The sequence below is a fragment of the Lasiosphaeria miniovina genome (assembly GCF_030549165.1).
Source record: "Lasiosphaeria miniovina strain SMH2392-1A chromosome Unknown B0T26scaffold_1, whole genome shotgun sequence".
NCBI classification, from domain to species: domain Eukaryota; kingdom Fungi; phylum Ascomycota; class Sordariomycetes; order Sordariales; family Lasiosphaeriaceae; genus Lasiosphaeria; species Lasiosphaeria miniovina.
Genome location: NW_026848220.1, coordinates 1,553,553 through 1,566,355, shown reverse-complemented (window position 1 = coordinate 1,566,355; position 12,803 = coordinate 1,553,553). Strand labels below are relative to the sequence as shown.

The 12,803-nt window shown below is 53.0% G+C and overlaps 5 protein-coding genes across 5 annotated transcripts; 2 read left to right on the top strand and 3 right to left on the bottom strand.

Moving 5' to 3' along the window:
- Positions 1–843: 843 nt before the first annotated feature.
- B0T26DRAFT_14695 (translation protein SH3-like domain-containing protein) lies at positions 844–2,344 on the bottom strand. The gene is made up of 2 exons (XM_060433444.1): positions 1,253–2,344; positions 844–1,195 (listed from the first exon to the last, which is right to left on the bottom strand). The coding sequence occupies exons 1-2, from the start codon at positions 2,226–2,228 to the stop codon at positions 1,062–1,064; spliced, it is 1,110 nt and encodes a 369-aa protein (XP_060302246.1). The 5' UTR covers positions 2,229–2,344; the 3' UTR covers positions 844–1,061.
- A 1,255-nt stretch (positions 2,345–3,599) lies between these two features.
- Positions 3,600–5,291, top strand: B0T26DRAFT_669780 (cyclin-like protein; the record flags this gene model as incomplete). Its single annotated transcript, XM_060439105.1, has 4 exons — positions 3,600–3,608; positions 3,700–4,938; positions 4,995–5,133; positions 5,203–5,291. 4 exons carry the CDS (start codon positions 3,600–3,602, stop codon positions 5,289–5,291), a joined length of 1,476 nt encoding a protein of 491 aa, XP_060302245.1.
- Positions 5,149–6,006, top strand: B0T26DRAFT_14397 (uncharacterized protein). Its single transcript, XM_060433421.1, has one exon. The coding sequence runs from the start codon at positions 5,331–5,333 to the stop codon at positions 5,769–5,771; it is 441 nt and encodes a 146-aa protein (XP_060302244.1). The 5' UTR covers positions 5,149–5,330; the 3' UTR covers positions 5,772–6,006.
- A 1,093-nt stretch (positions 6,007–7,099) lies between these two features.
- B0T26DRAFT_14360 (uncharacterized protein) lies at positions 7,100–8,398 on the bottom strand. The gene is made up of 2 exons (XM_060433416.1): positions 7,658–8,398; positions 7,100–7,579 (listed from the first exon to the last, which is right to left on the bottom strand). Exons 1-2 carry the CDS (start codon positions 8,068–8,070, stop codon positions 7,309–7,311), a joined length of 684 nt encoding a protein of 227 aa, XP_060302243.1. The 5' UTR covers positions 8,071–8,398; the 3' UTR covers positions 7,100–7,308.
- Positions 8,399–9,992: 1,594 nt separating this feature from the next.
- Positions 9,993–10,743, bottom strand: B0T26DRAFT_14295 (uncharacterized protein). The gene is made up of 2 exons (XM_060433411.1): positions 10,679–10,743; positions 9,993–10,559 (listed from the first exon to the last, which is right to left on the bottom strand). Exon 2 carries the CDS (start codon positions 10,300–10,302, stop codon positions 10,039–10,041), a length of 264 nt encoding a protein of 87 aa, XP_060302242.1. The 5' UTR covers positions 10,303–10,559; positions 10,679–10,743; the 3' UTR covers positions 9,993–10,038.
- Between the last annotated feature and the right edge of the window lie 2,060 nt (positions 10,744–12,803).

Below are 12,803 nucleotides of genomic sequence, written 5' to 3'. Positions count from 1 at the left end.
GGTACTGGGCTAATGAACCTAGCGCAGTGCGGACAGCGCCAACCAATCTGAAACGAATCCAGTTAATCTGAAAAGGGCAATAGCTTGTGGTAATCATTCTTGCCAGTAACCATATCGGGCGTTGTTCTGCAATGAATAGTACTCCGTACATATTCAGTACGAAGCACGAAATATCGCTCGCTCCTCGAGACCTTACGTCTAATAATGGTATTCGTATTGCTTCACGAATCACCACTTATTATCTACCCGCGCTACGGAAGGTCGTCTTGTTTCCCAGGGAGATGCCCAGTTATGGAGACGCCTGGTGTGCTGACATGGAAGACTTCTTCACCTGGATAGGGACCCGATGGAAGACCGAATTGTTCTGTGCCGGGTCGGGTGGCCAGGCCAGGCCAGGGCCTAATGAGGCGGAGTGCCAATCGCTCACGTTGTCTCAACCATGAAGGGCAGGGTGAGTTTAATGGCACAGCCCCTTCTTCAGTCTCGCAGCTGCTTCCTCCAACCCTACGAGGACAAAAGCCGTACCGGGCAAAGGTCCCCCAGATATTCGTCATCCCTTCAGCAGACAGCCAATCACCGTCGCCATCCCCACACCCATGCAATCCCCATCTAGCGAATTGAGCCATTTCGGGAAACAACTCACGAGATCCCTCATTTCATAGAATGCTGGCCCTTATTCCTGCCACTAAGTGACTAAAGCAACGTACGGTAAATATCAAGTGTACTTTTTGAACAGATACCTACCGAGTCTTCAGCTCAACTCAAAGGCCGGGGACAATCTATGATGACAGGTCCCTCCTGCTGCAAGTGCGCCTGAGAAATCGATCAGGCACAGGCCCAACTGTTACGGTCAAAGGAATCGGATCGCAACTTTAGTTATTCGTATTTATAATGCACACAATATCACAATACATCTTAATCGGATGCCTGACGCAAGCCCATGGTGAATTAATCACGCCGTCTTTTTCGCCTTGCGTTTGCCCATGTTCCGAATCCTAGGCGTAACCACCCACTTATTGACGTTCGCCTTGATACGTGTCTTGAAACCGCCCTTGGCCTAATTATGTGGTCAGAAAAGTCGGTTCCAAATACAGCGATGCTAGCGACAGGATAAAACGTACCGGTTTGCCCCAAGGACTGACGGGATTCCTGTTGCCCTTGGACTTACCACGGCCACCTCCGTGTGGATGCTCGACTATTCAGGTCAGTCAGCAAGCGGGGACGGAAAGCGTAGGCTGCCGGCGACACTCACAAGCATTCATGGCCAGGCCTCTCACGGTCGGCCGAATATTCAGCCAACGACTTCTTCCAGCCTTGCCCAGTTGCCTGTACTGGTACATGATGTTGCTGGCAACACCAATAGTCGCGCAGGCATCTCTGCTCACCCTTCTGATTTCACCACTCTGCAACCTGACGTTGACCCATTTTCCCGTCAGGACTTTGGTGCCGTCCTCGCGCGTTTCTTCCTCTTTGGAAATGATGGTTGCATACGTTCCGGCGCTGCGGCAAAAGACACCACGGCCCTTGGCGTGCGAGCCGACGTTAAACACGTCCGTCCCGATGGGAATCATGTGTAACGGCAAACAGTTTCCTCTCCAAGCCGTCCTCGCTGCCAGGATACCGGGATCAACAACGCCGCCCATGCTCTCAAGCAGCTCCCGTGGGATGCCAGCCCGGTAGCTCTCGACAACATCGCCGGCTCGCATGCCGTCTGCTGCCACAATGTAGCTTTTCACGCCCGTCGACTGCCGCACCACTAGGGCGATGTGGGCACTCCGACCCGGATCGTACTCAATGCGTTCGACAATATGAGGGCCGGGATCCATGCGCATGAAGTCGACAGTACGGATCCTCCGCTTGTGACCACCGCCGCGATGCCTAACGGTGATTTTCCCCGAGTTGTTCCGGCCACCTTTCGCTTGACCCTTTTTGGGGAACGTCAGCGGGAGGAACGGCCTGCCCTTCCACAGATGGTCATTGATGGGACGCTTGAGATGTCGGAGACCGGGCGTGCGCGGCTTGTACGTTCGCATGCCCGACTGGCTCTCGTACTTGTTGACGGCCGCAGTAGTGCCACCTTCGGGCGTTGTCACAGCCGGAGTTCGCGCCCGCGAAGCAAACCCCCTGGCCACGGTCACAGGTAGGGCACGCTGACAAGAGACAGCCCCTGCAAATGCCGAGACCAAAGGCCGAAGCGGCAGCTGGAGAGAGAGCCTGGGCTGCAACATGGTGACAGATGGATAGCTGATCGTTGGCGGAGATGCTGTTGTCGAGCTCACCAAGTCGAGGGCGGGGGAGCTATAAATCGGCAGTCAGGGCAGTGTCACGGCCGAGGCATCGAGGCCGGGCCGGCGTCTAAAACAGCTTGCAGCGGTACAGTGCAAGCTAATTGGGCCGGTGGGCTGGTTAGGCTCGAGGAAACAGAATGCGCGCCGCCGGGGCTCAACGTCGTGCGATGCGATGTGTGCCGAATTTGCGTTTTTCGGGAAAATTGCCTTGGCCCGAGTTGCTGTGGCTGGCCACCGACCATCCCATTGGAGCACTGCTATTGCAGGACCTGGAAAGATGCATGCTGTGGCTAGTCAACGGCCGTCCCCTCTGAGGCTGACGCACCGCGTGAGCCACAATTGGGCGCGCGAAAAACGCGGCACGTAGTGGTCCGGGCCCCCCAGGGCGTTGCCGACGATTGTGCCAATCAAGAAGGCGTTGCCCCGCCGTTGCCTCTGTTGATGGTGGGTTTTGGCAAGGGAGCGGGACTTGGCTGTGCGTTCCTCCATCGCGTTCCCCTGTTGGCCAGTGGTACCTTTTGCTTGCATCGCAACACTGTTCAACCTCCCGACCTGAACAACCAACACTGTTCTCGCAGCAGTTTTCACCTCCAGTTTGCCTGTTACCGACTCTAATAAATCGCTCTGATCAGTTCTACGGTCAATTGGCATTCTTCCGCAGCTTCTCAGGCGCAATTCCGTGACGTATTGAGCAACAGACGCGCCACTACCAAAGCGCCAACCAAAAACGCCCTTCCGCAACCGCGATCGCGCGCTAGTGGAAGGTACTTGTTCCCAGCCCAGCACATCCACCTCGATACCTGCTTGTCCCACACACGTCCATCGCTCCCATTCTGAGACCCATCACCTCCACCACCACGTCTTAAAAACAAGAAGCTCCCTCTGCACATCGACAACATCCTCTTCCCAGACCACGAAGCCCTCCGCCCTCTGCACCGCGTCGACCTCAGGTTCTCGCCATTTCCAGTGGCAGACCTCTTAATTGTGGTCAATCCGTCTTGATCCTGCTGTAGAGGACGCGTCGCTGATATCGGTTCCTCGACAACCCCAGCCATTATTAGCCGCCAGGACAGACTTCTTGAGGGACGAGCGTAATATTCGACACCATACAACATTCGCACGACATTTCGAGTGTCATTGTCCCTTGATACGGCAGCAGTATTCGGTAAGCAGCTATCATCAGTTTATCCTATCGCGCTCTCTCTCTACTCAACCTACTTGGGGTCTGCTCGTTCTGAGAAACGCGTGCAATCTAACAACCTAGTAGCTTTGACATTTACCTGTCTTTTTTTGAGTGCCTCTGTAACAAAGATGCCTGTTGTAAGTTCTCTCCAGTTTGGCGTGTGCTGTCCCTGGCATCGCGTCTTGGCTATCCAGTCTCGCCAATGTAGATGCTGACCATAACATGCAGAGGACCAGAAACCCGCGTTCAGTGGCGTTGTCGAACGAAAACGACGAGAACAGCACAAATGGCTCGAAACGCCTGACTCGCGCCAAAGCAGCAGCGACCCTCAATGCAGATGAGATTGCCGTGCCCACAAAGGCATTGCAGTCGAAGAAGACTGCTGTCAATGCTAACCCCGCACGGAGGCGCGCCGCCCTCGGCGATGTCAGCAACATGACCAAGGTCGAGGTTGCAGATGGGAAGAAGACGCTCGGCAAGACGGGCCTCGTCTCCAAGGCTTCCCAGCCGAGTGGTGTACAGAAGAAGCCGGCGGCCGGTGGCCGAACTGCCCTCACCAACAAGGTGCCAAACAAGAAGGCCGAGAAGCTTTCAGGCCCCGGCTCCATTGGCGCGAAACGCAAATTCCCTGCTTCGTCTGTTTCGTCTGTCGCTACCACCAGCGCCACAGCCAGGGATGATACTCCAGACGAAGGCGAGCCGGTTCATAAGAAGCCTCATACACTCGACGCCGGCAAGAAAGCAAAGATGCATATCGAGGTTGGAGAAGTTGTTCGCCAGCCAGTCGTGCAAGCACCTGTTATCACTGAGCCTGTCGAGCATGTGTACCCGGAAGGTGTCAAGGATCTTGACAGCGAGGACCTCGAAGATCCTCTAATGGTGGCCGAGTATGCCACCGAAATCTTTGAGTATCTTCGTGATCTCGAGTGCAACTCAGTACCCAACCCTCAGTACATGTCACATCAAGACGACCTCGAGTGGAAGACGCGTGGTATCCTCATTGACTGGCTCATCGAGGTTCACACCCGCTTCCACCTCCTTCCCGAGACTTTGTTCCTGGCGGTCAATATTATCGACCGCTTTCTCTCAGAGAAGGTAGTCCAACTCGACCGTCTCCAGCTAGTCGGCATCACGGCAATGTTCATTGCCTCCAAGTACGAGGAGGTTCTGTCACCTCATATCGCAAACTTCAGCCACGTTGCCGATGACGGCTTCACTGAGTCGGAGATTCTCAGCGCCGAGCGGTTCATTCTCTCCACTCTGAACTACGACCTCAGCTACCCCAACCCTATGAACTTCCTTCGCCGTATCTCAAAGGCAGACAACTACGATATCCAGTCGCGTACTATTGGAAAGTATTTCACCGAGATCAGCCTGCTTGATCATCGCTTTATGGCGTATCGCCCAAGTCACATTGCTGCTGCGGCTATGTACCTGGCACGCCTGATTCTGGATCGCGGTGATTGGGTATGTTATCGTGGCATCTTGGACATGTGTTATAAGTTGCTGACCATTTTGAATAGGATGAGACCATTGAGTACTATGCCGGCTACTCTGAGGAGGAAATTGAGCCCGTCTTCCTGTTAATGGTTGACTACATGGCACGGCCCGTTGTCCACGAGGCCTTTTTCAAGAAATACGCAAGCAAGAAGTTCTTGAAGGGTAAGCGCTTACATTGTTACTCCACCTGGGCCACGCCGTGTAGCAAGTCGTTTTTAACATTTGGTATAGCATCTATCCTGACGCGTCAGTGGGCTAAGAAGAACGCCGAGCACTACAACATCAACGATGCCCACCTCTCTCTGGACGAAATCTCATAGATACCCAGTCATTATCCTGACACATCGTCTCCACCATACATGTCTGAATCTCGTAGCGTCTCAGGATGCACCAGTGTGGTTGGATCAATAGCCTTGGCTCTTCACCCAACTCTGGATCTCACCCTTAGCTTCTTGGAGATATGGCATTGCCCTGTCCTAGCATGTTTATCTCTAATTCATCCATTGTGGGGGTTCGTGGGAAGCATGTTATCCAAGCCGGGTGAAGCCTCGCCTCGGTATCACATAGCCAGGGCGTCTTTTATGGGGCATTTTCGGTTTTCTTTTTCTTTGTTTGTCTGGTTTTTCTATCGTGGCGGCGCCCGGCGTCCCACGGCAGGTGGGAAGGCGTTGGGGCGTTTTTGTTGTCTATTCAGAGTGCTCTTTTTGCTTCGTGGTCTACCTTCGGGTTTTGCGCCGCTGTCGCTGTTGCTATCGCCGTTTTTGCCTCGTCCCTGTGGGACAAACTTTTGTGGCTCTTAGCTCTCTACGTTGCGTAATCTGGATTTGGGGATGGGGACAGAAGGAATTGCAATATGCATGAAAAAGAATGGCGGATCACGACTTGTGGGGGAAGGCTGTTCTTCAGGCATGGAGACAGAAGACCCCTACGAGAAAATATTGTACATACATTACTTTTGTTCGGTCTTGTTAGGTGATGACAGACTCTGGGGCTGGGAAATGAACGCAAATCATTATTAACGAGTATGTGCCAAAGTAAAGACCCCTAGTGAATCGCTTGTCGTGCTTGCTAGAATTGTGCTAAATACCTACCAGGCTTTGATCAATAGGCTGTTATGAAGTATTCAGCTATAAGCGAACTTTGAAAAATATACAGCCCCGGCAAAATCCCTCCAGGTGTCTGTTTTTCATAGGCATAGACTCTGTATTCAATAGTGAAAATCATGATCCGGGTTGCTTCCACTAGCCATAGGTGGCCATTCATTGCCTTCAGGGGATCAGCACTTGCATATACATCATTTTCATATGCCACCGCAGGGGACGATCAAGTTACCGGCACTACTTGGGAGACTCTTATTGTGGTTTATGTTATTATTTTTGACACCGTTGAGGTGCTTACTTCAATCAACGAATCATACATAGTTGGGGTTCAGCTTGTCCAGTAAACACATGGGTTTATTCTTATCTTTTCTTGTCAAAAAGGGAAAAATAACCCGCATTATCGCATTTGAGGTGAAGTTCTTGCTGTATGTTGTTATTTTTATCCTCTTAGGGAGACGTACTCTCAGAGGTAAGCCGTGTTTTGTAGACTCACAAAACTAGCTACTTACAGCGAAGAAAAGAGACCAAGATACCAAACGGGGACACTGTCATATGGCCGGCAAAATATTTACATCCTTCAGTATTTACACAGCCGGGAATTTATACACAATAGCTACGAGTGTGGCCTTCGTGAGCTCCGTATTTTGCAGACGTAAATGTACTTCCTCCTTTCCCTCCCGGGAGCCTATCTATGCGCGGTCTGGTCGTGATATCGCTTTATGTGTTCCCTCCTTCCTCCACTTATCCCTCTATCTCTCTATCTATGTATCTCTACATCCATGTATCCCCATCCAAGTAAGCTGGGGAAAAAAACATTAAGGCCTTGTCTCAGAGATCTTGTGTCGGTAATCCTGCGCTCTGCCATGCTCGCCCCGATACCCGCGTAAGGATGTCCGGCTCTCCGGTGTCGCAACAAACGGGTTTTATAGCGGGTATGCCAGGCCCCCCAATTGCCTTCGGTCAGGCTCGCCGTATTGTCTGGCGGGCCTTTGCTCTGTGTGATGTTGGGCATGGTTGTGCTTCGCTTTTCGTAATAGAGTCGAGGGGTGTTGTCAAGTTGGTAGTGGCATAGTTGATCCGGCATAAAGCAGAACAGAATGAAACTGAGCCGCCGAAAGAAGAAAACATGGGCCGGAAATATGGCGCTGGATATCTCTCGTGAGGTGTTATACAGTACAAATACATTATGTAGAAGGTATTATTCTCTATTTCCCATTTCGTGCATGAGAAAATCTTCTCAACAGACAACCCCGACGGCGATACACTTCGTCGGCCTTGAGCCGGGACCAAGAGCATTCCGCAGGGCGGTACGACATGTGCGTTGAATTTGTGACATTGTCCTCTTCCGGGTTGCCCTGACTCTGGCGGTTGCGACTTGGAGGAAGTGACGACGCTTCATGACGTCGCTGGGGGCGTAGGTTGGGAGTAGAGAGAGATCGCTGGTAATGACGAACCACGAGTTGTCGATGGGCAGGCTAGCTAGGTCTTTTCGACGGCGTCCCTCTTCGCTGCCTGCAGCCGGGTCAGTTGACAGTCTCTGCCGCTTGACTGGGTAGGAGAATGGCAAGGACATCGAGGACATGCACCTGCTAGATAGAGGCCGACGCTTCGCCGTGTTGCCGGACAGCTCCTGTGAGACGGCCACACCGACAGGTGGGAGTGATGCCCGGGCATCCGAGCTGGCGAGCATGAGTTGCTCTTCGTGGTCTGGCGCGAGCATGTCGACTGGGGCGGAGAAGAAGCTTCTAACGATCTGGTCTCGGCCACTAGCCTGGGGTTGACGTATGCGCAGGGATCGCTCAATAGTAACACACTCGCTATCGTCGAATTCCATGTCATTCTCGGGGCTGTCAGTGACGTCAAGAGTGATTTCGGGTTCAGAGTCGATCAGTCTTGTGCGGAATGAAGAAGGGCGATCTCGCCCTAGTGGCCACGCGTCGATGCTGTGCACAGCCGTCGAGTAGGGTGACACGGCTATCGCTGATTTAAATTCTGCCATCTTTTTCTCCTGCAAAATGATACGCTTGAGAATGGTGTTGCTGGTGGCGGCGGAATTTTGTGAATCTCGGAGTGGGAGCAGCCTCGGCAGCGATATGCTTCCTCGCCTCCAGAAAGGATCAAGGATATGAGTACCGGGGGCGGATAGTGGTGGCTTTGTCTCCGAGGCTTGTAACGACAGGATTTAGTGTCGCGAAGTCAAGTCTAGAGCGGAGAAGACGGAGAGGTGAAAGCGGTTCTGAGAATCGAGAACCCAGGCTTGTGAGGCAGGAGCCAGAAGTGAATAAGTCGACCGTTATTTATCGGTGTTCATCCACGCCGGAATGACTGCGTGTGCGACAGAAGCGGGACGACCGTGTGTGACAGCGAAGCAAGTAATGTTAGGTCAGCTTTGTGAGTCTCAAAGAGCCCCGTTTGAGGACGGACTGCGCGCTTGTGTGTGTGCAGCAGATCGAATGGGCTCGAAAGCTGGAGGTCAGGCGAGGCGAGGCGAGGCGAGGCAAGGTGAGGCGGGTTGAGTCAAGTCGACCTTGGTGGGAAGGGCTGCGAGATAGACAGGTTGGGCGGCGAGACTTGAATAGGCCTAGGCAAGGTAGGTAAGGTAGAAAGGTTTGGCTGTAAACAAATTGGTCGGGAGACTTCAAGTTGAGATGGAACATGACATCGTTCGTGGCCCGGGACTTAAATACGTATGAGTTAAGGCTGGTCCCCCACATCACCCCAGAGTTCGATTCCGGTCCTCATGGTTTTCAAGGTTTTCAAACAGCGGCTCCCTTAGGTTAGTTATACTTCACGCCTGGGTTCTCAAAAAAGCAGAAGACAGAGAGGTTGGCACTCAACGTCTTACCCCACCAGCCAGACTGTAAAAACGAGGCAAAGTATGCGCGTGTCCCTTGCTCCTTACATCGCTTATCTGGCATCTGGTGTTTGCAACGGACAGATTGGCCGCTGCTTGGTGCCCGACACGAGGCTTACTTATCCTGAGCCAGCTGTCGGGCGCTGATACGGCAGATGCTGGCCACGCCACACACCGACAACTTAACCTACCTTAGTCTTCGAGAACTAGGCATGCTAGGCTCAGAAGAAAGAAGTAAAGAAAGACACCCCTTCAAGCTTGGACAGACAGCGCATCACATCGCATGCTGTTCTGTGGCGCACTCGTGACGTTGTCCTCTGCGGCCTGTCTGGTCTAAGCCCTGTCGCTGCCGGCCGAACGCCTGAAGACGTTGCCTGCCGTGCCGTGCAGCCCATGCGGGGTCGGCACCTGCATCCCCAGCTACGGTGTATTTGTACCTTGCAGATCCGGTGCCGCTCGCACTTTACCCCCTTGCGACTCACTAGCCCAGACTCTATTTGCTCAGGTTGGGGACGATATTTATATTTTCTTTCGTCAACTCATGGAGTGACTCCCACAGTTACATCTATCACCCATTACCATGCACACACTAAATTGACAATTCAACGGCACTGCTCCGACGTCGGGAACGACATATGTAGGAAGCTTTCAGTTTGAAATGTGTAATTTTGTTTTTTTTTTTTTTTTTAGAAAAAAAAAACGGCAGCTATCCCAAGTATGTGCAGAACTATAACCATACCGACCCCCTTTAACGCCGTTTGCCCCAAATTACTAGTTCTAGTGCCAAACTAATAATACGTGACCCAGTCCTTGACCATCCCTCCCATGTTGTTGCTGATGTGTAGCGGTATTATTTCGTAAAATGTCTTCAGTTGTGTGTTCCAGCACTGGGTCATGTCCCGCCTCAAATCATTGTGTCTCCCCACCCTCCCAAAAAAAGAAACCCCGGCATTCCGCTAGGGACAATAGAAGAATAGAAGAAGAAGAAACGATCAAGAAGCCGTCGGGTGCAGAAGTGTAAACGAATCGCCACCCCAAAAATCCAAAACCTCCAAAAATTCCTGGTTACTTGGGTATACATCTCAATGCCCGGCGCCAGGAAGTGAGGCGCGACTAGAAGCTCGCCATCCGTTCCTCAAGGCTGCAGAAGTGAGCGACTGGTCTTGGCTCCAGGATGTTGAGCTCCTTCAGCTCCTCCTCGGCTGGCTCCATGAATTTATGTCGGAAAACGATGCTGTTGATGGTGCTGACTGGGGAGCTCGCCCGAGAGAGGATCGAGTTCCGGTCCGTACTGGCCTGTGAAGACACGGATGACGAACGACGGGACGACGGCCGGGAGAGGCGCGCCACCATGGCATGGAAACGTGAGTTGTGCATATTGAAGATGTGTTGATGAGTGGTGCTTGGGTCAGTCGAGTTGGACAAGAGGTTGGTTTGGTGTGTTAAACGATTGGTTGTGATGCGTTGGTCAATCAAAAAAAAAACAGGCCCGTGAAAGAAGAGGTCCAGCCCGATGTCGTAAGTGTGTGCAGGTAGAGTCTGTCTGCGGCAGAAGAGAATGATAGAAGCGAAGGCTGTTTTTTTTTGGTTTGGTGTGGTCTTAAAGACGGGACGATCTAGTCAAGGCCTGAGATCTTTAAAAGGGCGAGTATTCTCCGTGGTCGTCGTCGTCGTCAGCAACGCACCGCAAAACAGAGGTTGACGCCTGAGCTTGTGAGCCAAAAAGAAAAGATGACAGGAAGTTGCAGCTCACCCGATTTATAATAAAAGTCTTTGTATCAAGCGATTAGTAGTGTACAGAAAGCCTGGGAACCTGAGCTCTGCTTTCGCCAAGGGGTTCCCCGATATGGGTTCGCGTCCAAACGTGCAGACAAGGGGAGGTGGGGCGCCGCTCGGAAACTAGAAACTGGATCTGGAACTAGGGACGAATGAATGCAGCAAGAAAACAGCGCAGGGGCAGCACAGCCAGCCCGGGCAGGAGGAGAATTGGGAAACTGATAGTGGAAAAGACAGTACCATGTGTTATGTGCCGAGACGCAAGGGAAGGGGACCGTAGCCACTGCGCACGCCGTCCTTCATGCACCCTTTTAAGGTCTAGCGAAGCTCTCAAGGGGCAGCGGCTTTGCTGAGGGCGCATCGTTATGCGATCGCTAGTTTGCCTGACTCTTGCGACTCAGCTGCACATCACGTCGAGAGCCACAGTGGCTCTGCAGCACATCAACCAGCTTATGTGCATCCATCCTATCCCGCGGCTCGCCCGAGTGCTATATGACCCCCGAGCGTTCCTCAATCCAAGCCCGCGCGTGCTCTTGGAAGCACCCGTCATCCACCGGGGATCTAGGAATATCATTCACGGGCCACCATGACCGAAGGAGGCAGCTGTCGGCCGCAGAGACCGGATGCTCACTAGGTGGGTGCTGATTGACGTTTGGGACGCTGCTGCCGAGCGGGGCGTCCTAGATACGGACCCGTCTATGTCATCTGGCTGCAAGTCAGGGCAGTAGTGAAACGAAAAGTCGAGGGCCGAAACAAAGCACTAGTCCCATTATCCCGTTGCTGCTGCTGCTACCCAGGCACCTACCTTGAGCTTTCAGCTAGGAGATCCACCTGCTACTGGAAGGAGGTATCTACATACATACAATACGGAGTATGAGACGCCTTCCCTCCCTACGGGGTAAGGCAAGGAGGGCACTTTCCTTTAGTGTGAGTGTTCCAACCACTACTACTTGTCCCATGATACCTACAGTGGGTAGCAGCAGGAGTAGTAGGAAGGGCTGTCTGCTGCCTGTTCGTTTGATCTCAATCGCATCCACGGACTAATCCATGGGCTGGTGCAACTGCCCAAGCTGCTGGCTATTCTTTCCTTTTTACGGTTGCGGGTACGTAGGTAGTCAGGAAGTTGCGATGCCACCGTGGACCCTTGGGGGCCCGTCCCCACTTAACTGTGTGTATGATCGCCGTCCCGGAGGTGGCTGGCTGCCACTATCAGATTTGCTGCGCGCAGGCGCCTGTCCGTGTTAGTGGCCCGCTAGGACCCTGCGCATCAAGGGGCTTCGCCTGGCCGGGACACCGTTCATGGCTGTTTCATGCCCTTACCTGTACCATTGCCACGCCAATCTATTCTATCACAATACCGTCCTGTGACGAGTTGCAAAGAATTGGGAAAAAAGAATCGCCTGCGCGAACTTCTGGAAGAATCTCCGGGGCCCCTTGGCCGAGAGTCGGCCGCACCGGCTGCTATTATCTGAGAGACAAATACCAATTGGACGCCCGTTGGAGATCATTCGAGTTCCAATGTCCCCCCGGCCGTCATCTCCCTGCCTCCCTGCCTCCCCGCTTGCCTCTTCAATCGAATCCTTTGCATGACCACAACAGTGCCATGCCTTGCACTCGTCCGTGCTTCGCTCCATTGACCGAGTCACACACGATGGCACCACCTGAACCTGACTTCCTGGTCCGTATCCGTACCTTGGTTCGTATGCACCCCGTTGCTAGTGTTCTGCACAGTACTGTACCTGCATCCGCTGCAGGGGTGTCTGGGCTCTCCAACGCTCTCTACGACGGGGCGGTGCGGAGAAGGGACATCGCCATGGATGAGTGAAACACCGTCCTCGCAAATGCTCTCACTCGTCTGGGACAGCGAGTTAGCTAGCTGCCTTGCCCCAGGGAATACGCAGGGAGTAAGGTAGCCGTGCGATAGATTTTGCGCATGATTAGGATCGTCTGTCTGCACATTCCACAGCCTACTTCTTGATGGCCAGTTGGCCTCTTTTCTATTAATTATATCTTGTATTGACAAGGCTTCCAAGCCACGACTGCCCCGAGCGAGGGGGAATCCTCAACCCAGCTATGCAAGAATATTTCGTCTTGTGCTGTAT